This window comes from Mustela lutreola, chromosome 12, assembly GCF_030435805.1.
Source record: "Mustela lutreola isolate mMusLut2 chromosome 12, mMusLut2.pri, whole genome shotgun sequence".
Lineage (NCBI taxonomy): Eukaryota > Metazoa > Chordata > Mammalia > Carnivora > Mustelidae > Mustela > Mustela lutreola.
Window position 1 is genome coordinate 19,125,977 of NC_081301.1, and position 24,361 is coordinate 19,150,337.

The following is a 24,361-nucleotide window of genomic DNA, read 5'->3' on the forward strand; positions in this document are numbered from 1 at the left end:
CTGATGCTATCCCCACTTCCCAGGGAAGGTAAGAGAGGCACAGAGAGAGGGTGGGGCAGTTACCCAGGGTCATACCGCTGGGGTCAGACCCTCAGAGTGTCCCAGATCTGAGCCTGTCACTTGATGGGCTGCAGATGACGGGGGGGTCTTTCCTCTCCCTTAAAATAAAGAGCATTCCTATGCCCCCCCCCAGCTCCTCCATCACGGTGATAAATAGGATGCCCATGGTGATAAATTAAATAAAGCCACCCTTATTCATTTATCCTTCCGTGTCCTCCCCATCAGCATCCTGTTCGCAAGCGGAACAATACTGGAGACTTGCTCACACTGCATCTGTCTCTCCTTTCTCCAGGGGATCGTGTCCTGCTGAGCTCAGGGTGGTGTGGGTGCCTTCTTGCTCCGGAAGCCTTGGAGGCTGGGCTTTGCCATGGTCTCACTCTATGCAAGAGCGGTCGCCCTGTGCGGTCTGGGCCTCAGTCTCCCCCATCTGTAGGAGACTTTGGCAGTCATAGCATCTTTGCCTTCCTACTCATTGCCTTGTCTATGCACGTCATCTAACTCCAGGCTAGCTGCAGAGAAAGGATCAAGCACGTTGAATTCTTCGTCTTGAGGGGAAAGAGCTCAGTCGAGGCCTGTAAACATTGCCACCTCCAACTTCACATCGCCCAGACCCAGGGAAAGGGGCAGGTCGGGGGGTGGGGGAGGATGGGTGTCTCCCTTCCCTTCACCATTTACTGAATGTCTCCCTCGAGCCAGGACATGGTGGGATAAAGGTGAGAGCTGCGTGAAGAATGTGCAAACAGCTGGGCTCAAGCTCTGGCTCTGTTTTTCCCATCCCATGTGACCTCAAGCAAGTCACTTGACATCTCAGAACCTCTCCCCTCCTTTGGGAAGGGAAGTGAATGAAAAGCTGTCAGAAGCCTCTCTAGTGCCGGTGGTCCCATGGGATTTTTGCGGCCTCCTGGGCCTTGCTGGTAGCATCGAGCCCATTTTACAGACAGAACACCGAGACTCAGAGGGTGCTCAAGAGCAGAGCAGGGCCACACCGCCCCTACTTCCCGGTTGCCTGGCTGCAGAACCAAAGGCTTCTTTCTGATGCACCGTAGGGATGGGACTCCTCACCCCGCATGTCACACGAGGCTCTGATCAGCGGGGAGACACCGGGTTTGTTTGTTGGGGCTTGTGGACTCTGAATGGCGGTGAGCGTGCAGACCCCCGTTCTGGCGAGCAGAGGAGAGAACCGGACTCAGAGAGCCAGGAGCGTCTCAGACCAACTCCGATGCTGTGCGCGGCTGCGTGGGGGCCCAAAGCCAACCCTGTCTAGAACCTGGGTTTTAAAACAGATGCTGGGAGAAGGAGAAAGGAGAAGATTGGGAGGAGATTGAGACGATGGGCTCACACACCCCCATTCAGAGCGGGTTTCCCAAGCATGACTTCTGTTTCAGGCCTGCTCCCCAGGTGGGCTGCACGCGAACCCCACGGTGCCTCCCACAAATCCAGCAGAGATGTACTTATTCAGCAGGCGTGAAGGGAAACTGAGGAGCCCAGCAGCCTTGAGGCTTCAGGGCCCTTAGCACTGAGCACAGGGCCGGAGCAGGAGGCGTGCCTAATTCACGAGACTGCAGACATGCCCACAGCAGGCTCCGGGCCCGGGACAGTAACCGGAGTTTGGAAACCCCCGTGCCCCCCCCCCACCAAAAACAAAACAAAACAAAACAAAAAACCATTGCCCCTCATGGTTACTGACACCGCACCACCCCAGGTTGTCAGATTTAGCAAATCCAAAATACAGGGTGTCCTTTTAACTTCCAGGTAAACAACGGATACTCCGTTTAGTGTACCTCCGTGTGGGGCGGTGTTTGAACGTTCCCCGCCCAGCCTCTTCGGAGGGCCAGTAGATGCTGGTGGAATTGAGCTGTCCCTCCCCCGGCTTCCCCACCTCCCACCCTCCAGGGCCTGGAGGGAGAGGCTTGCGCCCCAGAGGGTGCCCTGACATATCGGGTCTCTCAGATGCTGGTTCCTTTCATTAAACTGCTGGGATGGAAGTAAAGTGTGTGGGGAAGGTTAAAACTGATTCCCTTCGCTTAACAAAAGCCAAAGCTCTTGGGAGAGAGGCAGAGGAAGCAGAGCCCCTGAGCAGACCCGGTGGGGTGGGGGGTGGGGGTTGGTGGGAGTTGCGGGCTGGCTACAGCCCAGAGCTGTGGGGGTGTGGGGGCTGCAGAGTGGGCTCAGGCCAGGCAGAGCGCAGAAACCACTGGCACACGGGAGGCCGTGTCCTGACGGGGGTGCAGGGGCCCTGGCAGGAGGTGCCCTCCGTTCTCAGCACAGAGGAGATCCCAGCTCAGGAATTTTGGTGTGAAGAGGAGGAGGAGGAGACCCAGGTTGGGGGGCCACGGGGGTGTGGAGGGTGAAGATTGGGTGAGACCTCCTGGAGGGTTACCAGGGGGAATAAAGGCAGAGTTGATGATGGGGCAAGTTTTCAGATCTGTGTGCCGTGGACAGGACTGGGGCAATGACAGGATAGTGGCTTTGGACATGCCGGGTCTGAAGTGATGTCATGTGTCCCCAGGCAGAGCTCCTAACAACAACTCAGTAGCAGAAAGCAGGAGAGCTGTGCGGCCGTGCTGACCTGGGTCTGTGTCCTAGCTGTCCTCTCCATGGGCTCTGTGACCACACACTATTCACTTAACCTCTCTGAGCCTCCGTTTTCTCTCTGGCAGAGTGGAGAGCAAAGATACCTCCTTTGCAGGATGTTGAGGCTATCAAAGAAGGAAAAAATACATGTAAAGGGACAAACCAGGTACTCGGCACACATTCAGTGTCCAGTAATAGTGGCTTGAAATTTGGGGCCCCAGGCTGGTGCCATGTTTTGGTCCCCACTGGGCTGCAGCAGAGACGCTCCTGGTGCAAGGAACGGGGGTCTGACTTCTCATTCATGCAATGGATTTTTGTGGAGTTCCCACTGTGTGCCGGGCGCTGGGACACAGTGTGGGAAAACCCAATCACAGCATAAATCTAAGCCCACTCTTGAGCACGGGCGGCATGAGAGCAGAATCAGGGCTGTCGTGCCCAGTGTGGCATCCTGGCTCGGAGCGGGCACCTGCTAGGTTGCGTGGGCAAGGGGAGACACGAAGTCTGAGTTTGCTTTCTTTACTGGAAATCCCCCCAGCTGCTGGCGAGGCCCTAAGGAAAGGAAAGATGAGCAACTGGGGACCAGGGTTCTGATTCTCCATCTCATCCACACATCTTCACTCCTATGTTCTTTCTTCCAAATACCCCTGTGGCTCACCTTTTCCCAATTCTGCTTTGGAAAAAATGCCAGGAAAACCCTCTGGGGGTTGCTCCTGAGCCATGGGCAGGCTGGGAAGCTGGGGAGAAGGAAAAGCAGGCAGGGACGACTGGCATTATGAGGCTGCCCTTCAAGGCCACAGTGGGGAGAAGCTCTGGGCAGCCCCTTCCCTGCCGCGAGCAGAGAAGCAGACCCTCCTCGGAGGGGAGCCATGCCGGCAGTCTGTCGGACGCCCCGTCTCACTCTGAGGCATCCTCCCTTCCAGCCTCGTGTAATTCTGTCACGGTTTTATTTTTATGGGAAGGCTCCTTTTTTCCTTTTACTTTTTCATCCTTTCACTTAAAAAAAAAAAGTGTTTTTACATTACAAAATAAAACCGCCTGAGAATTGCAAGAATCCAGGTGATATGTTACTGCTTTATTGGGAGACCAGTTTTCTCACTTACTGCTTCTTTCCTTGAGTCAATGAAAATATTGTTTGCATTTCAAGGAAATGTGTGCATGCTTGCGGTAAAAATTTCAACCCTGTGGAAGCGTAAAAGGGCCATCATGGAAGCACACCTTCGTATCTCTCCCCCTGCCCTCCCCCCTCATTCACCCCCAACAAGTTGCTCCCAGGTGGCTGTTGCTGTCTAGATAAGGGGACCCTTGGGGAATCTTGTTGTAGACCCACCTCTCTAGACCACTGCTAGGCAGAGGGGAGGTGGCCCTTTTTAGTAACAAGAGCATGGGCTCAGGCTAGGGACTGGACGGTTGCCTCTGCCATTGACTTGCTCTGTGACCCGCAGGCATCCACATAACCTCTCTGAGCCTCAGTGACCTTCTCGGCAGGCTGGGATCAGGGCTCTAAAGCCCCGGGCATGAGTCGGTGTCCTGCATGCCACCCAGGTGACCGTGTCGTTTGGTGGTCTCTGCAGGTTGGGGACCAGATTCTGGAGGTGAACGGGCGGAGCTTTCTCAACATCCTGCACGACGAGGCGGTCAGGCTGCTCAAGTCTTCGCAGCACCTCATCCTGACGGTGAAGGACGTCGGGAGGCTGCCCCACGCCCGCACCACGGTGGACGAGACCAAGTGGATTGCCAGTTCCCGGATTGGGGACACCAGCACGAACCTGGCAGGGTCTGGCTGCACCCCTCCCTCCGGGCCCCAGGACCGCAGCACCGTCTCTGAAAGCCTGTGATGCCCCCCTCCCGTCCCCTCACCACTCCCGGATCTGTAACGATTCTGAGAGCCGGCCTTCCCCATCCCACGGTCCCTTGCGGTGGTGGGCATGACCTCGGGCACATCCCTTCCCTCTCCCGGCCTGTTCCCCATGGGAACCTGAGCCGCACCGTCACCTTCTCTCGTTGTTTATCTCGCGCAAATCAGTTAACTTAATCTTGGGCCCTGAGGTCCTTTGTCTGAAAGTGGGGCTCCTCACCCAGGCCCCCATCCCACTCTGGGGATGAGGACCCTGTGAGTTCCCTGAGGAAAAGGGTCTTGGGAGTCATGAAGTGGCTATAGCTGCCGACGGCTGCAGCATTGCTGAGAGGGTCACGTGTCCCCTTTGGATTTCCAGCAGGCGTCTCAGCCTGGCTGGTGGCCTCCCGGGCCAGGTCCACCAGAGCATCCCTCTCCCTTCCTTGCCTCCCCTCTCCCCTCTCGCCAGCGCGGTATCATAAATGTTTTAGTTAGCTTCCAGCATTTAAAAAGGCATCAAGTTTCCCATGGAAAGAAAAGAAAAACAAAAAACAAACCTGGATTTCTGGCTGCTGCTTTAAAATAAGGAATTCTGGTGGCTTGAGCACATGTTTTTTCAAGAAATTGGGCTGGAGCTGAGCTGCACCTGCCAGTTGCCGCCCTGTGTCTCCAGGGTTCTTCCCCCTCCCTAGGGTTGGCCAGACCCCGAGGCCGTGGGCTATTGTCTCCTGTCCTGGTGTTACCTGCCTGGGCCTGTAGGGTTGGAAGCAAGTGTGTGAGTGGAGAAGTGCTGCCACAGGCTCCACTGGGAGGCCAGAAGCTGCTCAGCTGTCCAGGTGGTCACGTCCCCTTGAACTGCCCCAGTGGGGTGAGGCCAGGGCTCTCTCCTCCCGCTCCAGATCAGCCTCTCCCTTGCTCGCGTCTGTCCGAACTGCTCAGTCGTGCCGCTGAACACATTCATCTTTCTCCATAGATTTCCTGGGGATCTTCCCACGGAAGGGACAAACAAGGTAGGGCAGTCCCCATCCATGGCTATCTTCGGCTTCCATATACATCCCCGTGGGGGCGGTGAGGGGGTTGCAGAACCGCTCATGTGCGTGATCTCATTTTGTTTGGGCAGTCCACTGACTGTCCATCCGTCCTTCATTCCACACACATCTGGCCCTGGGGATGGTGGCACTGAACGGAACCGATCAGATCCCTGCCCCCATGGAGATTATGCCTAGTGAAGGAGACACACAGGAAGAACAAACCTACCCACCTATCTAATCACAGAAGACGTTTGGTGCCACCAGGCCGGGCTCCATAGCCTCAGAGAGAGCAACCGATGGGACATCCGATTTAGGCGGGGTGAGAGACAGAGGAGAGGGTGGAGGCTCTCTGACTTGGTGACATGATGCTTGGACTGGGCACTGAGTGTTAAAAAGAATTAACCACATCGGAGTCCGGCGCAGGGTGGGCAGGGATGGTCTAGGGTGGGCAGGGATGGTCTAGTCGGAGGGCACAGCCTGTGCGAGAGCCCTGCAGTGGCAAGGAGAGCTTGCTGGGTGGGGGCGGTGAGCGAGCAGGAACTGGGAACAGAGTGACAACAGGTGGGATCACTGGGTCACACAGGGATTTGGGGGCTGCCTAAGAGGTTTGACTTCTAACCTAAATCAGTGGGAGACCATGGGGGGGATGTCTGTTTTTACCAGATCACCTCAGCAACTCCGCGTAGGTGATGGGAGACACAGAGGGGACACCAACAGCATCTTGGCCACAGCCCGGATGATGCCAGAGGCAGTGGAGGGGAGAGGGAGGAGGGTGTGCGGATCTGTGCTCTGTCTTGGAAGTCAAGTTACCATTACTCCCGATTTACCAAGGGAGGCCCTGAAACCTAGAGAATAAATCGGAAACCATAATGAGACCACTCAACTCTAAACAGTTACGGGAGCTGTGGAGAAGACACGTGAAAGCGGCTGTGGAGGGCGTGAAGCCCTTTGCGAACGCACAAGGCCGCACAGTCTGAAAACGGACCCAGGCCCCCCTGCAGGTGCACAGCGCAGACCAAGGCCACAGAGGGGACCCCCGCCCCCGCACTGTGGTCCCTGGCATGGCCCCGCCACGTGACCCCAGAGCCCTTCGGAATTCCCGGACACCTGTCTTCCTGTCTTTCAGCCGGGATTCTACAAGGGGCCAGCCGGCTCCCAGGTGACCCTGAGCAGCCTGGGGAACCAGACGCGCCTACTGCTGGAGGAGCAGGCCCGGCACTTGCTGAACGAGCAGGAACGCGCCACCATGGCCTACTATCTGGACGAGTACCGCGGCGGTAGCGTCTCCGTGGAGGCCCTGGTCATGGCCCTGTTTGAGCTGCTCAACACCCATGCCAAGGTGATCCGAGCCCCTCCGTGGGCAAGGCGGCGGTTCCCGAAGGCTCTGCCTCCTCCCTGTGTCCCCCACTCCTTTCCTGCGCACCCGCAAAGAGTCAGGCGGAAGTGGCCCTGGGCGGAGACCGGTGACCGAGGTGCCCCCGTCCCAGGGAAGGCAGCCCCCAGACTCCTGGGGAAATCGTCTATGGACGTCCCCTGTGATGTGGGCTCTAGCAACGTGGCTGTGGATACTGAGCATACATCTAGAATCGTCGGGATTGCTCTTCAAAGCGATGCCCGGGCCTCGCCCCAGGCCTGTGAAGGCCACACATCTGGGGGTGGGAGCCTGCCACAAGCCGCCGGTGCTGGCCGCTTTGAGAGCCAGGCTGGAGGAGGTCTGGGGTCCAGAAGCTGCACAAAGGAAGAAGGGATTAGACCTCTTGGGAGCAGAGGTGTGTGGGAAGGTTTAATAGAGGAACCGGGATTTGCGGAGAAGGAGGGAAGGCCGTTCCGGGTGGGAGGGCAGCCACGGGCTTCCCGGAGCGTTCGGGGAGCTGCAGTCGTGTGTGCTGGCTGAGATGCGAGCCAGGACGGGGAGAGGGAGGCAGGCGTCAGTGAGGCTGGCCCAGCTTCCGGGCTGTGGCGGGGCTTGACTCCCCCAGGACAGTGCGGAGCCCCAAGGGGTTAAGGAGGGAGAGGCCAGAGGTCAAGTTGGCACGCGGGTGATTTGGCGTAGCAGGGCATGGGTCCCCCCGCTGGTGGGCCTCCGGCTGAGTGCCCTCTTTGTCCCCCTCCCCAGTTCTCGCTCCTGTCTGAGGTGAGGGGCACCATCTCCCCGCAAGACCTGGACCGCTTCGACCACCTGGTGCTGAGGCGGGAGATCGAGTCCATGAAGGCCCGGCAGCCCCCTGGCCCTGGGGCCGGGGACACCTACTCCATGGTCTCCTACAGCGACACGGGCTCATCCACAGGCAGCCATGGCACCTCCACCACCGTCAGCTCGGCCAGGGTGAGCTGCCCCTGCCCCGTCCCTGGCTTTGCGGCCAGCGGTGGTGGGGCGTCAAGGTCCAGCCTTTACGTGAGACGGATCTAGGCGAGAATCTCGGTGCCACCCCTTACCAGCTCTGTCCCTTGCCTTTCTGAGCTTCAGTTTCTTCCATTGGAAAAACTTTGTTGTCGAATGCCTGACACGTGCCCAGCAAGGCGCTAGGAGACAGCTAGTGAACAAGGCAGATATGGCCCTGCTTCTTGGGCTCCCGGTCTGCGGGGGGCGGGCTCAGGGAAAAAGGTGAAAAACACAGGTAAAGAGAAAAAACAGTAACAGTCCATGGGAGGACCCCACCATGAAGGCTGTGCCTTCATGGGGTCGTCATGATGGGATCTTCCCCAAGACACCCCCTCTTGTCTTTAGAGCCCCCACGACTTTCTCCCAGACTCCCCAGCCACCCCCAAAAGCATGCGGTCCCTCCTGGGTTCTGCCCCCCAGGATGCTCAGAGGCAAATTAATCCCAGGAGACCTTTGCAAGGAAGGAGCAAAGGAAATGCCTTGCGGCTTGGTTGGGGAACCAGTCATCCCTGTCTGTGTGGCAGGAAAAGCTGGGTCGGAGGTCAGGAGAGGGGGCCTGTCTCACGCCCTCCGCTCCTATCTTTAGATCACTTATCATCACCACTCTCCGGGGGGAAAGGGCAGGGCAGAGCCGTATTTCTCAAGCCCTGCTGCTCCCAGATGCTGAACTGGGAGACCTTACGGGGGAATCTCAGTAGACTTGGGGCAGATGCACTCAGTTCTCCAGCTGGAGCAGCAGAGCTCCGGCCACACGGCGGTGTCTAAGGATGCCGGCCAGGAGTTAGTGGGCACCAGCGAGCTTGTGGCCAGCAGGAAACAGCCCTGGGGCAGTGCCCTTGCTTTTGCAGACAACTTGTGTTTCTTCTTAGCTCTGGGGAGATGAGTATCTGGGGAACTTCTATGTCTCTGTCTTCCACCCCTACTGTTCTGAGTCCCCTTCCTCTGCAGGAGTCCTTGTCCCTTCCTGAGGGGCCCAGACAGCTGCCAGGCATTCCTCTAGGGCTCTGGCTGCAGTGGAGACCATGTCATGCTTCGGGGGACGGGCAGGTTACCTCTGGGGCAGGCCAGAGGGTGTTCCCCACCTGGGGCTGTGAGTTTTTGGCTTTGTGGCCGCACGCTGGTGATGAGCTAACTTCAGGCTATAGGGACCTGACCGAGGGGCCGTTTCTCTCAGGGTCCAGCTCCACTGAGACTGGTCTTGGACATGCCCATGTGGGTCTTCAGGAGCCATAAGCCACAGCTCTGAAACCAGGGGGACGGCAGGCTGCAATTCTGGAATGGTCTCTCTAGAATCGGGGATGAGAGATCCAGTGGGGGGATGAGATGTGTTCTAGCTTGAGAGGGAGGAGATTTAGGTCTAACCCCCGGCTTCTCTGAGCCTTAGTTTCTCCATGAGTAGAATGGCCCAAGGTCTTTGCCCAAGGCTCTGATGGCAGTCAAGGTAAATATTATGTCCAGCTCAGCGCTGGCCTGCCATGACCTTGCCCAGCCCAGGGGTCTCCCCCAAACCTAAGAAGAGTTGGCCCCCACCAGTCTCAGCCCCACGCTTCACTGCCCAGTGCCTCAGTTTCCCCACTTGCACTGAGACAGCGATGCTGCTATGCCTAGCATTAGGATGCCCAGGGAGGATTAAATGAGGAGTGACCTCCCTGTTAGCACCAGCATCCCAGAAATACTGCCCAGACCCTGAGGACAGGTGGAGCCTCAACTCTTCCTGACTTCCCCCAACCTGGCTGGAGAAAATCACCTTGAGGGTTTGCACCCAGGACCTTGGAGTCCTGACAGGCAGACACTTGGAGGCTTCTGGAAAGCACTGGGTTGAGGCTCTGCTCCTCTGCTTCACTCTTATCCTGCCTCCAGCGTCCTCACATGCACAGCGTGGGGCCCATCCCTCCGACTCAGACCTTCGCTGCCGGCACAAGGCTTGGGGCTCTCTACAATGCAAGTTTCCTCTGATCCAGGTTTTTGAATAAGGTCCTCCTTCAGGCTCTGCCTGCCATTAGCAGGTGTGACCTTGGACATGTCACTTCTCTTCCCCGGGCCTCCGTTTTTCCACCTACCCAATGGGAGTGACAATCCCAGCCTCACCAGCTGGGAAGTCCCAGGGTTGTGTCTCACAGTGCATAGCGGTCTTCTGACAGCCCTTCTCAAGGACAGGTGTCATTTCTGCAGAACCGCAGCGACCCCGGGTTTCCTTCGAGGAGGCAGTTACCAAGAAGGAGTGCTGGTTGCGGCAACGGGAGCTTTCTTCTTCATCCCTCCTTTACACCCGCCCCAAGTGTCTGGAGGAAACAGAAAAGGGATCTTAGAGAACCGTGTTCATTTTTGCCTTTCTCTGTGTGTGTGCATGTGTGCATGCTGGGCAGAGGGGTGGCTGCTGAACCCGCCCCATCCCTAATATTTATTTGATGTATTTTTCTTTTTGCCTTTTGCTCACCCTTCCTCCCCAGGAGCGGCTGCTGTGGCTTATAGACCTGATGGAGGTACCGTCCTTCCTGCCGGGCGGGGCCGTGGGAGTCCCCTAGCCGGGGTGGAGGTAGGGGGCCGTGGCTCTTCCTGCCACCCCCTTATGTCTGCACCGGACCCTGGTGGGAACTGGGATTCTTCTCGGTGCTCACTGTCCCTCCTGTTGGCCGGTCTATCAGGTTTCCCCAGGCTTTGGGGTGAGGAGGCCCTCCGCTTAAACCCCAGCCCTGCTACTTCCTTGCTGTGTGACCTCAGAAAGGGATTTTACCTTTCTGAGCTCAGTTTTAGGGTCTGTAACCTGGGGATGATCATTTCTGTGCTGTGGAGCTGTTGAGAGACCTCTTGTGCTTTCATACGCTGTGAGCTCTGTCTAGAGTCTTCTCTTTCCCACTTCACATGGCCTGCTGTCTCCTCTGTGGGCATGAGCCCTATGCTCACATGCCACCTCTTCCCAGAAGGCTTCCGTGATTCTCTGACTTCCCTATGGCTCCTCCAGCCCCCTGAGCGTCCCATTGTCCTGACTCTTGTCTCATTATATTCTAAGAATGTTTACAAGCTTGGCTGGCTACTCCGCCTGACCACAGCAGTGATTGTGTCTGGAATCAACAATGAATCCCTCATGTCCAGCCCAGGGCCTGGCCCATATAAACGACAGGGGCCTCTCTTTATAATCGTTGTTGTTGGCGTTTGTTGAGAGTTCTTCGTGGCACTGTGATAATGCTTTCCACCTGTATCTTCTTTGACTTTCCCAGTAACTAGGAGTGGCAGGTACCACCATGATCCCCATTGCACAGGGAAGAACACCAAAGTCAGAGACAAAAGCAACCTGGTCCGGGGCACTCAGCTAGTGAGTGGTAGAGTCAGGATCCGGTAGTTATCTACTCACCACCAAGTGACAGGCACTGGTCTGCAACCCCAGCACATGTCTGTGAGCTTTTGCTGCAAGTGATGCTGAACCCCCAAATCTGGATGGACAATAACCCAAAGCATTTCTTTCTTGTGACCCAGATCCTGTCCCTCATGGAGCTCACCTGCTTTCCTGACTGTGTTCAAACGCCTGTCACATGGCTCTCACCTCTTCTGAGTTTGTCTTCCCTGGGAAACAGGAGGGACCAGGGACCAGGCAGGGAGCACGTCTTTCTCCTGTCTGTCTGCCCAGTGCCGGCCCAGGCTCTGGAAGTGAGTTGGGGCCCAGGAAATGTGGAGCAGAAACTGAAATGAATCTGCCTTCCCTGGCCACACAGGGTTATCTTCTCATATCCCAGCCTCCTAACCTTCTACCTCCCACATGATAGGAAAATGTCCTTGGCGCTGCCATCCAGGCAGGCAGAGCGGCAGAGGGCTGGCTCCCGTGACCCAGATGCCCGCCCCAGATGGAACCAGTTTCCATTTAGCCCGAATTCTGTGGGCCACGCTCTGCAGTTCGCGATCGCGGGTTAAACGTGGCTCATTCTGCAGCCGTTTTCCCTTAAAGCAGACAAAATCGATCAAAGGAGATCAGATGCAGCCTTCCTCCGTTGACAAATAGTGTTTCTTTTCCATTTGTCTAATAGAGGGCTGGCCCTGGGAATTTTTCCTGCCTCCAGACAATGTCATTCCCCTCCCCTTCGGATGTCAGCCGCGAGAGCTGAGCAGAAGCAAGGCTTCCCTACCATTAATTGGGTTCTTCGTGGAGTACAAGCCAGCCTGGGGCAGAGGGACTTAAGCAAACGGGTTGGGGAGTCCCGCAGCTGGGGCTGGCTCTCCCAAGTGGTAGCGGTCACACCTTGGACAGGTGACTGAAGCTTTGGGAGCCTTGAGTCCTCTGGGTTGTCATGAAAATTCACGAGTGAGCTCAGGAGCGGACTTGTAGGCATGGAGTACTTGCGAGCCCATTCTGTTGATACTCTGAAGACTGGCAAAGGGCACTGCAGAGGATTTCGGGGGAAAAGAGGTTGCAGAGGCCAAGGCCAGCCTTGTACCTATGAAGCAGGTGCCGTTGAGGTCAGGGGCGGCAGCTGGAACTGCCCCGCCTTAACCTCAACCCCTTTCCACCTGGAATTGAGAGGTTCACACTCCAAGCCTCTCGTGTGCCTGGAAAGGGGCTCCCTGGGCCTGCCAAGGCATGCTGGGGTGGGGGGCTGCTCTAAAACCCTGTTGTCCCTGCCCCGAGGCAGTAAGGTGAGAAATGTGGCTATCAGCACGGTTCTCCCTTATGGTCTCTATGCCTTTCTCCTCGTCTAAAGAGGGAAAGTCCTGGGGCAAAAGGAGGGTGGAGAAGCTCAGGCCGGTCTCGGGCTTTTCCAGCTGCAGGGACCCCGAACTGTGAAGGCAGCTTTTCCCAGAAACAGGGAGAAAATGATCAGAGGACCTTCTCCCACCTCCTGAGTTGTGCCTTTGGTCCAGCCTGGTTGGGTGTAGAGGGTCCTTTGCTGGGCGAGCCCTCCTGCAGTAGAGGAGCAGGAAGGAGCCCAACTACTGACTCCTACATCAGCCAGTCCTGTGGCGAGCATTCGCTGAGCACCCCTCCTTGCCCTCCATCCCTGGCTCTGAGACGACAGCACCTGCTGCCTGGGAGCTTAGCAAGTCCTGCTGGGGAGCACCCTCAGGTCAGACCACCTACCTAATTCACACCCTGAGAAGCAGGTCGAGGACCAGGGCCCTGACCAACGCGGGCTGTCAGGGAGGGGATGTTGGAGCTGAGATCTGAGGTCATTGGCATCAAATGGGCAATCCACCAGGCAAGGAGCTGAGGAGGCCAAATTGGCACATGCAAAGGCCCTGAGCTCAAGGCTTGTGGACCCTGGAAGGAACTGTGGGAAGTCAGGAGCGCCAGAGTGCCAGGGGTGAAGGGGAGAGGGTGCAGGCTTAGCAGCAGGAAGCGCCAGGGACTCGGGCTTAACCCTGAAACTGTGGAACACCACTGAGCGTCTTCAGGCAGGAAGTGACAAGATCTTGTCTGTATCTTTTTTTTTTTTTAAGATTTTATTTATTTATTTGACAGAGATCACAAGTAGGCAGAGAGGCAGGCAGAGAAAGAGGAGGAAGCAGGCTCCCTGCTGAGCAGAGAGCCCGATGTTGGGCTCGATCCCAGGACCCTGATACCATGACCTGAGCCGAAGGCAGAGGTTTTAACCCACTGAGCCACCCAGGCGCCCCTTGTCTGTATCTTTTAAAATGCTTCCCCTGTGTGTGGAGAGAGCTCAGTGGGCACAGGTAGATGGAGTGACTTGGTGAGGCTACTGCTACAGTCTGGGTAGCTACAAGCCTGTGGCTGGGCAGACTAGCTCTGCAGCCCCTGCCCCAGGAAGCCACTCGGGTCCAAGATTAGGGCACAGCAAGGCTGGAGCTCATTTTTCTGCTTAAGAACAGCCCATTCCCAGCTAAGAGGCCTCCACACGAGCTCCCTGCATCCTCAGAGCCATAAATCCAGCAGAGGCGTCAGTGAGGCTCGGGGCGGCTGCAGCTTGGCCTCAGCCCGCCAGCCCTTTGCGGTGTGTTTGCCTCCCTGTGGACACTTGGGAGGGTTGGAAGCTGTTTCCCGCGGTCAGAACCAAGTCCACGGAGGCCAGCCCTGCTCCTCCGGAGAGCACGGCGCGGGGTGCGGGGGGGAGTCAGATGAAGCATTGACCCAAGACAGCGGTCTTCACCTTCCCTGTGCCACGCACACCTCCGGCAGGCTGGCAAGCCCCGGCACCCCTTCTCAAAAAACAGCCTTAAGTATTTAAAAGAAAATGCATCATTGGGTTACCCAAAAACCCAAATTATACAGCAGAATGCCATTTTCAAAATTCCAGAACAATTTGGAAACCATGTGCTTCCTGATGAGCATGCACCGTAGCGAGGTCCGACAGTGGGTCAGCGAAGCTGTGAGTGTGAAGCCGGGGTGAGCCCACGTGGGTTTCGGTGGCACCTACAGCAACCGGGAGAGACCTGGGATCTCAGTCGGCAACAGTGTCTCGGGTGCTGCCCATTCTGCTGGGCTGTCGCCTCCGTTTATAAGGGAGGAAATGTGTCATGTGGACTGGAGGGTCACGGAAAGCAAGAGGCAGTGTTTTCCCTCAGCTAGGTTCTTGGGGTCACCGCATCCCTCCTGGAGCCCGGCTCTCCAGCACCCGTCACACTCTCTGTCCACGGAATGAAGTCCTTTTCCTGAGAGCATTGGGAGGGTGACACATGCAGGCAGAAGGTAGCACATTCCATCTGCACCACACAGGCCTCCTGAGGACCTCTGTGGTTTGGCGGGCAAACATGATGGCAGGAGAGTGGACAGCGGGTAAAAGTGCCCAGAGCCTGCCCAGAACTGGGGCAGTTCCCGTGGTCTCAGCCACGCGAGTGAGTGTGGGTTCCAGCCCTCTGTTTGGGGACCCACACCGCTCTGCCCTTCCCTGCCAGCTGCCAGACTTCCAGCCTCACCCCTTGCTTTGAGAGCGTGGCCATTGGCCCAGGGGCTGGCTCCTTGATCCTTTTGGAACCTCAGTCCTGCCCACTTCACTCCAGGCAGCCCCACTGCCCCCCCCCAGTCCAGGAATGCCAGGACTCTGGCTCCACCTAGCTGGTCCCCTCCCCCACCCTGACCTTCCTGGGGCGGTGGCTCCTGTCCCCCAGCTCCTGCCCTTTGCTCTCTCCTGCTCTCCACCTCTCCCTCCCATCGTCCTTCTGTTCTCCTCTCTCACACCCACTCCCCTCAGCTTTCCCTCCTCTGTTCCTTGGACAGAAATCTCCATGATGACCTTCTGGGAACTTTCCCATCTACAGAGTGGGGGGCCCCTAGTCTCAGGCCTCTGGTGCATGTAGGGGCAGCGTTGGGGGGAGCCCGATGTCCTGACATCAGAGTAAAGAAGCCAGAAGAACAAAGAGCTGAAAATAGCACCTTTATGTAAGAGCCTTCCGTTGTTGTAAGGAGGGGGGGAGGAGGAACCAGGGAATTGGGCTGGAGGGAGGTGGGGGGGGGGGCTCATTCTGCTGAGGCGACAGCTGGGCCATCAATCGCCTAGAAGCATCACCACCTCCCGAAGCTCGAGTCCACCTGGCAGGGGTCCGCACCGGGGACTGCCCGCCATCATTTCACTTTATTTTGGGCCCACAGTTCCCTCGGTCCAGACTCCTGGGGTATCCGGGCCCTGACTGGGCCAACTCAGACAAAAAGAAGGTCTTTTCCCTAAGAAGAAGGGAATTTTCTGAACCGTCGCTGATTTGAGGAGGAAGGAGATGGGGGGAGCAGCCGGTCCTGAGGGCGTCCTGGCTCTTGTGGCAAGCAGTCTGAATAACAGAGTCAGACCTTGAACACTTGAAGCTCTGCTTCCTGCCTCATCCTTGCTGTGTGACCTTGGGCAGGTGGCCTTCCTTCTCTGAGCCTCAGCGACCTCAGCTGTAAAACGGATGAACGGCCTCATCTAGAGAGCTAGTGGAGCCCCTGAGTCTAAACCTGCAGCCAGTCTCCGGCCTCAGTGGGTGCCGGAATAGGGGTGGCCCAAGCCGTCAGCAGGGTGAGGGTGGGCACGATGAGGAGGCCAGGAGGCGCAGGCCGGCTCCTGCATGAGCTCCGACCTTGATCCTCGTCTCGAAGCCTGTTCCTCGAGCGTTTGTGCTGACGCGTCCCCGGAGTTCTTAGCCTGCTGTCTGTAGCTATTTCAGACGCACGAGGAACATGGCTCGGGGACTCGGGGCTCCTGAGCCGTCTGGATTTGGCAGATGGAGTCTGGCAGGGCCGGGCTCTGACCCGTCTGCCGTGCTCCACTTCGAGCCTTCCTCCCAGGCCTGGATATTTATGTTCCCCGCCCCCCAACCCTCACCCTCCTGACTTTCCATCCCTGCCTTCCGACTTGGTTCCAGGATGCTATTGTAGCGAGGACAGGACGAGCTGAGGCCAGGGGCCAGGGATGGCTGTACTGTTCCCTGCCAGCGAGGGGCACTGTCGGGACCCTGTCCAGTTCTGGGGTCAGGGTAGTGCTGCGTGGGCTTTGGGACCACCCCCACGTGGGTTCGAAACCCATGGTAGAACGTCCGTGTGGTCTTGGACAGGTCACATCCCTCTCTGAGCTTAAATGTAAAATCTGTGAGGATCCCAGGGGCTGCCTCTCGCAGAGACTCAAAGGAGAGCGCGTCAAGTAAAACGCCCTGCAGAGGGCCTGGTGTGTCGCCCTCCCCAGTTTGTGGCTCGTGTCCTCTGCTCTCTCTGAGATAAAGCCCCACCCACTCTGCCGTCTGTGCCAGAAAACTGCTTGTGTTGTCAGGGCTCTGGATCCTTCCTCTCTCCCTCTCGGGCGCCCAGTTACCACTGCCAGCCACACCAGTGGTCCTGAGCGGAAGTGTGTGGCACCTGCCGTGTGCATGGCCCTGGGAGGGGTGTTGGGGACACAGTGACCTGCATACCATTTATTCCCCATGAGTCAAGGATGCCGGATAAATGCTTATGGACTGAATGAGTGCCCAAAGCTCCGAATGTACCAGAACAGGACAGAATTCCAGGTCTTCGGTGCCGCCGTGGACTGTCACCCGAGTCCCCCAGGTGCCTGCAGCTTAAATCCAGGGACAGGTGGCAGTGGCTACACTGAGTGTGGCAGAGGCCCCTCCTGCCTGAGCACCTGACACGTGTTACTGCATCAGCCCCGGGAGAGAGGGACTGCCGTGACCCCATTCTGCAGGTGGGGAAGTCAGCACCGAGCAGATCCGTGGTTTGCCTTCCGTCTCTTGGCTGTGAGTGGCAGAGCTGGGTGTGATCTCAGCGAAGCCAGGAGTGGTGCCACTTAGTGAGCAGGAGGGCATCACGCCTCCTCCCAAGGATCCCCTACAGTCTTTGAGTGCCTGACGCTGCCGGCAGCATCTTCCCGGGAGCCAGTGTGCAGGCGACGGGGCTGGAGACAGTCAAAATGCTGAGGTTTGCATGGAAGCCTCAGCTTTGGTGGTAAAATGAGGCAGGAGTCCCAGCCTGGGACCCAGAGGCCTGGGTATGAAAGGCTGCGAGCCGGGAGGGCCGAATGCCTCCCTGGAGGGCTCGCATGACAGGTCTTTGTGATGACGTGCCTCTTGCCTGCCCAGAAAGTTCAAGGCTCCAGGAGCGTCATTCGGGATGGGGATCAGTGTGGAGTGACCTGGCAGCCTGTGCCCCAGGGAGTATGGCGTCAAGGGACCCCTCCTTCCTGACCCACTGCCTCCACCCCAATCTAGGCCACCATGACCACTCTCCACGGTGACCTAGTAGTTGGCCTGCCTCATTCTCTGCCTGCTGGGGCCTCCTCCATGCCAGCCTGAGTGATTGATGAATTCATTCACCCATTGATCCATTCGCGGATTCATTTGCTTTGTAAATATTTATCAAGCAGCCCCCGTCCTAAACACTGAGGATAGATAGAGTGGGACTAGGTGGTCCTAAGTCCTGCCTTTGAGCAGTTTTTTTTTTTTTTTTAATTTATTTGACAGAGATCACAAGTAGTCAGAGAGGCAAGCGGGGGGGTGGGGGGCTGAGGCAGGCTCTCTGCTGTGCACAGAGCCCGATGTGGGGCTTGACCCCAAGACCCTGGGATCATGACCTGACCTGAAGGCAGAGGCTTTAACCCACTGAGTCACCCAGGCGCCCCCTTTGAGCAGTTTTTATCCTAATAGGAGAGACGAACAAGAAGCAAATCAATACTATAGCACCAGGCAGTGGTATGTCTTATGCAGAAGAATGAAGCATGGCCAGGGGTTAGATATGGGGGGGGGGGGAGGGGGAAGGGGTGCTGTTTTAGACTGGGCTGGTCCAGGAAGGCCTTATTGAGGTCAGAGCGAAACGAAGTGAGGACGTGAGTCTGTGGAGGGCAGGGAGAGCAGTGAGTACCAAGGCCCTGGGGTAGGAAGCACCCCATCCTGCTGGAGGAGTAGCAAGTAAGGGCCCAGTCATGAGGCACAATGAGTGCAGACTTTGGAATTTTCTCCAGGGAAAATGGAAAGACGCAGGAGGGTGAGGAGCTGGGGAGAGAGATTATCTGATTTATGTTTCAGGGATTACATCCTGGTTGCTGGGCAAAGGAAGTAGAGGAGAACAATAAAGCGGGGGCGGGGGTGTGTGTGGGTAGCGGTTGTAATTTTAGGTGGGGTCGTCAGGATGGACTTCTCTGAGGAGGTAGTATCTGCGAAGGTCTTGAAGGAGGGAAGAACAAAGCATACCTTGTGGATAGCTGAGTGGGAGCATGTTCCGGGCAGAGGGGACAGCCGGTGTGAAGGCCCTGACACGCCTGCATTGTTCCAGTGTGGCTGGAGAGGAAGTGAGTAAAGGGAATCTTCACAGAAGACTAGCTTGACCACGTCACCATGGCAACCCGCTGCCCTCAGCCTCAAGTGCCAGCAGCTCCATGCTTGAGTCCTGTGGAACTGCTCGAAGATTCTCATACCTCCTTCCTGCTTTATGCATGCCCTGCCCTCTGAAACACCATCGTTCCCTCCTTTGCCCCCTTTACCCACAAGACTCAACTTTAAGCCATGCTCCCTACTCCAGGAAGCCTTCCTTGATAACCCCTCCCCAGCTGCTGATACACCTGTAACTCCTCACTCTGTGCACGGTCTCCTCCTTGCTTACTTGTGTCGAACCCACTTCCTCTAAGCTTCTGACAGCAGGTGTGGTGTCGCACTGCCTCTGTGGCCCCCTGCCCTCATCAGTCCGGCCCCGAGACTGCTCACTATTGATGGCCGCCTTTGCAACGTAAGCCCAGGGTGGTGGTGGTGGTGGAGGCTCGTGGCCATCCTGGGCTCCGCGGGGTGGAGAGATGGCTCCACTGAGCCCTCAAGGGAGCTCCTTTAGAGAGGGGCACTGCTCAGCCTCCCAGGGACGGCCTGCAGGTGACCTAACAGCAGCTCAGTGTCACTGGAGGGAGCATGAGGCTTCTTCTGTTGAGTTCGAGAAGGAAGCAAGAAATGGGCATTTTTTGCAAAATGAGGTGTGTTTAACCCTTGACCCCCTCCCTGCCTCACAATCGAAACCATTAAAATTTAAAAAGAGAGAGATTCCACCTCTCACTGGCGTCCTGCCATTGTCATACCTTCCTGGGCTTCTGTCTGCGAGCACCTGTGGGTTTGGGAAGGCGCTGAGGGTGTGGAGCATGGTACCTGGGTCCCAGCTTCAGGAGTTCCCAGGCCAGGCCGGAGTACCCCCCCACCCCCCACCAACAAAGATAGTTCACGGGAGGCTTGGAAAGCTTCAAAGAAAAATTGATTTCAAAAGACCGGCATGAAAACCAACATTAATTTTGATGTGTCAATTTCCCAAGAGTGGGGCATGTCAGGACAGGGAGAAACCACAAGAAGGTGTCACGGGGCCCATTACGGATTAGGGTACCTCGGAGGGCAAACTGCTTTCTCCCTGTGAGTTTGCATTTGCTCACACTGCTTTCTTCTGTGTTTCTAGAACACTCTGGACCTGGAGGAAACTGGTGAGACTGTCCAGGGCACTACAAACCCCCTCCCCGATGTTTCCCTGGTAAGACCCTGTCTGGCCCTTTCCTTGAGTTTTGCCCTCCCTGGTCTGCCTGCGGCCCTGGAGTGCTGGCTCCTCAGTGAGAGCCACAGGAAGGGGACAGAGGCCCTCTGACCCGGTACAGGCCTGCACACAGGACATCGATCAGCCCTCTCTGGCAGGAGGCACGACGGCTCCCAGCCCCTCCTAGGGATTTCAGGCGGGGAATCAGGCTGTTTTGTTTTGTTTTTTGTTTTGCCAAATCACTATTACTTTTGATATGTTATCTGAACCATATCATAACAAATACTGACACATGGAGTGTGTGACCTCCCTGAAGAGGCCATACGACCACACCAAAAATTGAAGTTAAATGTGACCTTGGACCCCTGTGTGCACTTCGGCAGCCCGGGCAATATCACTGCGGTTCCAACCCAGGTAACTTCTGAATGGCCTGGACTCTGGAGCCAGGTGCTCGGGTTCAAATCTGACCTCTGCCACTGACTGTGTGACTTCGGGCGAGTTTCTTAACTTCTCTGTGCCTCGGTTTTCTCCTCTGTAACATGGAAATAATAGTAGTGTACCCACTCCAAGTTTATGGCAAGGGGTGAATGGGTCCACATAAGTAAAGCATTTGGGACGTGCCTGCCCTGTCGTCAGGGCGTTCAAGTGCTGGGTGTCGGCCTAGGCAGGGGGTAACAGCAATGATGCTATCTGGGGTCCCTGCTCTCTGTGCACCTGCTGGGCACAGGCACCCATCGACACATGACGCATGGGGCTGCTCACACCCCCGCACCCCTGCCAGGCAGGTGCAGATTTGCCCACTGCCCAGAGAGGCGCTCCGAGAGGCCAGCTGTGCCTTGCCTAGGACCACACAGTCCCCGAGCCCATGTGACTGTCCCCTTCTGTCCGTTCCCTCTCCCTCCAGTCCTGCACATCTCCTGCCTCTAGTAGCCACGATAATCTTCCAGAAAGAAAAGCCAAAGAAATGCTTTTTCTGTTCCTTCCATTCTCCACATCCACCTCTAATTAAGTCTTGTTCCCTGTGACAAGGCCTGGCTGATGCCAAGAACTTGAGTTCCCACAGGTAACGATGCCATCCCCAGAGACGCCCGCCAGGATGCCGACGCTTATCAGCTGCCGAGCCGGGGGGAGCAGTTTTCCACTGGGGTGTTGCATTATTCAGAGCAGCGTGGCCGAGAGCTGATAGAGCGGGACAGAATTCCAGCCGCAGCCTGGGCCGCTCGGGGCTCCCCTTGACCAGCTGCCATGGGGTCTGACTCCTTCTACTCCTGTTGGGTCTTTTGGCAGGACGACGTCAAAGCCCCGTCCGAGGGGCTGCCGAGTTACAAGCCGCCGCCTCCCGCCCCACCTCTGGCCCAAGGCCACAACTGCCCGCACGCCCCGCCGAGGAAGCCAGGGAAGGAGGACCTCCAGCCACCGTCCTCTGCGTCTTCCCACTCGGGCATCGTCTTCTCGGCTCCCAGAAACCACAGCCCACCAGCGGGGACCGCGCCTGTCCTGGGGGCCTCCTCAGCACAAGACTCGCCCTCCTCCCCCATTTATGCCTCTGTCTCCCCCGCCAACCCCGGCTCCAAGAGGCCCCTGGACGCCCACCTGGCCCTGGTCAACCAGCACCCCATCGGCCCCTTCCCGCGTGTCCAGTCACCCCCACACCTGAAAAGCTCCCCCGCAGAGGCCACGCTGGCGGGGGGCTGCCTCCCGCCACCCTCCCCCTCCGGCCGGCCAGACCCAGTGGGCACAAACCAGCACTTTGTCATGGTGGAGGTGCACCGGCCCGACAGCGAGCCGGACGTGAACGAAGTGAGGGCGCTGCCCCAGACCCGCAGTGAGTACTGGCCGCCACCTCGGGGGATGGGCTCAGAGCACCCGCGGCTGGTTTTGGGGGCATCCAGGCATAGTTAGAGTGGAAGCGTGTGCAGGGTCCGAGTGCCCCGGGAACAGGGTGCTGAGTCCGTGTGGACACAGGTGTGAGCCCTAGTGCTGCCACTTGAGAATTGCGTTACCACGGACAAGCCACAGGATGGAGGTTTGGTGACAGCCCCACTGGGTCGCTGGGAGGATTGGGTTCCTGCCCCAGAGCCCCCGGTCCTGGCCACCCGACAGTCTCCATCTCCCCACTGAGACTGGGGTTCCTTGAGGACAGGGGTGGCCTCTGTGATCTCTATCCCCTGAGTCTGGGACAAGGTGCATGCTGGGGGAAAGACAGGCATGGAAAGTACTGTCCCTGGACCCCTGGAGGTCTCCAGATCTGGGGGCGGGGGAAGGGGTGCCGGGGGAGGCCTGCAGGCTCAGATTGCAGGCTCAAACTTGCAGAGGCTGCGGCCCCAGAGCTTCCAGACAGTGTCCAGCTGACGGGGCGGACAGCAGTATAAAGCCAGTTTTTCACTCGCAGGAAGCCGGAAGCCTTGGCGGGCTCTAGATCTGGCTCTAGATCTCCCTTCCCTTAGCAAGTTGGGTGCCTCTCGCTGGATTCTGCTGCCATCTTGTGGCTTAAGTCATGTATAGGTCCCGCTGTGGTCAGGGAAGGTGGCAGGTTGGGGGCTCTGAACTGAGTGCCTGCTGTATACCAAACAGTGGGCAGACTGGGATGCAGATTGCAGGGTGCTCATGCTCAGGAGCTCAGGGAGGGAAGGCAGCTAAGGGGACAACAGGCCGGATGCGGTGAGAGAAACCTGAGGTGTCACCTGAGCTCAGAACACAAGAATAAAAGGTGTCCGTTGTGCGGGGTTTCCTGTGTACCAGATACGGTTCTAGGGGCCCTGCCTCTATTAGCACCTCATCTAACCCACCCAGCAGCCCCGTAAAGCTGCTACTGTTGTCCGCATTTTACAGACGGGAAAACGGAGTCACAGAACATTAACTGTGGAGCAGTTAACTATGGGCTTCACTCTACACATCACAAATAATAAAATCTTTATGATAATGCTGCTAGATGGGCATCGTGGCTCCTATGTTAGAACAAAGCCAGGGAGGCTCAGGGAAGCTATGTAACTCGCTGGGGTTGCTCAAGCTGGGCAGAAAGGATTCAGACCTGTCCTGCTGGTCTCCAGAGTGTCCCAGATTCAGGGGCCCAGCCCTCACACACACAGCAAAGCAGCTCGGGTTTGACTGGTGAATGAGGGTATGTGCTCACCGCTCAGCTCAGGCCAGTTGGGGTTGTGGAGGGTACAGATAAGGGAGGGTATACCTTCCCTTGTTTTATTGAGAAGCTAGAAATTTAATTTTTCTGTGAAATACCTTAATTGGAATATGTTAGTTCATCATTAAAATTGGAGAGCACTATGCAAATTAAAAAATAATAATAACCCATATCTGTGGGCTGGGTTTGCCTCTTGACCTCTGTTTTCATCATTACGCCATGGACAGAGAACTGGGTGGTCAGAGCAGAAGACCTGTTGGCCTTGAGGCCAAGCCCTGGGTGGAAGGGCAGATCCCAGTGGTGGAAAGGTAGCACGGTGTCTCGCCTCCCTCTAGCCCTGTGATCCCTTCATTGCTCCCTAGTCCATGCCTGGGGAATCCCCACAGCCTTCCAGCTTGTAGCTCCACCACCTCCTCCAGGAAGCCCACCCGGACCCCAGAGGTATAAACCCCCACTCTCCTCCCGTTTCCCCTCCCAGCAACCTCCACACTCTCCCAGCTCTCGGACAGTGGGCAGACCCTGAGCGAGGACAGCGGTGTGGATGCCGGTGAGGCGGAAGCCAGCGCCCCGGGCCGAGGCAGACAGATGGCATCTACCAAGAGCAGGAGTAGCAAGGAGCCACCTCGGAACGAGAGGACCACAGAGGGGGCCACCAAACCGGTGAGCGAGGAGGAGGGGATATGGAGGACTGAGGGGAGGGCAGGCCCCAGGTGGGGAACAGGAGGTCCCCCAGCAGGGCTCAGCTTGACAAGTACCCACTGCAGGGAGAAAGTGAGCCCCCAGCACTGGAGGATGAGGGTCCTGGGGGCGAGCACTGTATCAGGAATCTGGAGGCCCAGTTTAGGTCTCACTTTTGCCAGACATTGACAAGCCAAGCGCTAAAAGCCAGTCCTCAGGGACTTCTAGCACAGGACTGAGTCGGCATGCTGGCTGAGGCAGTCAGGCCTGGGTCCGAGTCGAGTCCCAGGACCCCCACCATCAGGCAGCCTCGGGCCGACCCCTTAACCTGAGCCTCGGCAGTTAGAGAGCTGTGGGCACCTGTTCTTAGCTTAGTGCTAGCACACTGGCAGCGCCCAGTCTGGGGCTGTCGTCTGAGCCCTTCTGACCCAGTGGCATGTCACTGCCGGTGCACGCACACACACCCCCAACACCCGAGCAAGGTCTATCCATGGAGAAGGCCTCAGACACTTGTCTCCTTGCTCACGCTCACAGCCTGGACTCCTGGAGCCCACGTCCACCCTAGTCCGCGTGAAGAAAAGTGCAGCCACCCTGGGCATTGCCATCGAGGGTGGCGCCAACACCCGCCAGCCTCTGCCCCGGATCGTCACGATTCAGGTACATCTCCGTGCACCCCACGTGACTATTTCTGCCTACCCCCGAGGGCCCCTCTCTTGGCATCCCCAGGGTTCTGTCCCACACATACCCCCCACCCCGAGGATGA

General features: G+C 57.4%; 1 protein-coding gene across 4 annotated transcripts in view; it reads left to right on the forward strand.

Moving 5' to 3' along the window:
* WHRN (whirlin) overlaps positions 1-24,361 on the forward strand; it is an 88,788-nt gene that overhangs the window by 63,382 nt on the left and 1,045 nt on the right. For 2 of the 4 annotated variants that reach the window (XM_059143528.1, XM_059143529.1), the window contains 9 exons: positions 4,206-4,408; positions 5,442-5,478; positions 6,626-6,838; positions 7,616-7,825; positions 11,357-11,527; positions 19,710-19,781; positions 21,069-21,606; positions 23,399-23,580; positions 24,133-24,255. In XM_059143528.1, the coding sequence (XP_058999511.1) occupies positions 4,206-4,408; positions 5,442-5,478; positions 6,626-6,838; positions 7,616-7,825; positions 11,357-11,527; positions 19,710-19,781; positions 21,069-21,606; positions 23,399-23,580; positions 24,133-24,255 (1,749 nt within the window). Of the gene's footprint in view, positions 1-4,205; positions 4,409-5,441; positions 5,479-6,625; positions 6,839-7,615; positions 7,826-10,332; positions 10,366-11,356; positions 11,528-19,709; positions 19,782-21,068; positions 21,607-23,398; positions 23,581-24,132; positions 24,256-24,361 lie in introns of all 4 variants that reach the window. The other 2 variants (XM_059143530.1, XM_059143531.1) reach the window with 2 other exon arrangements.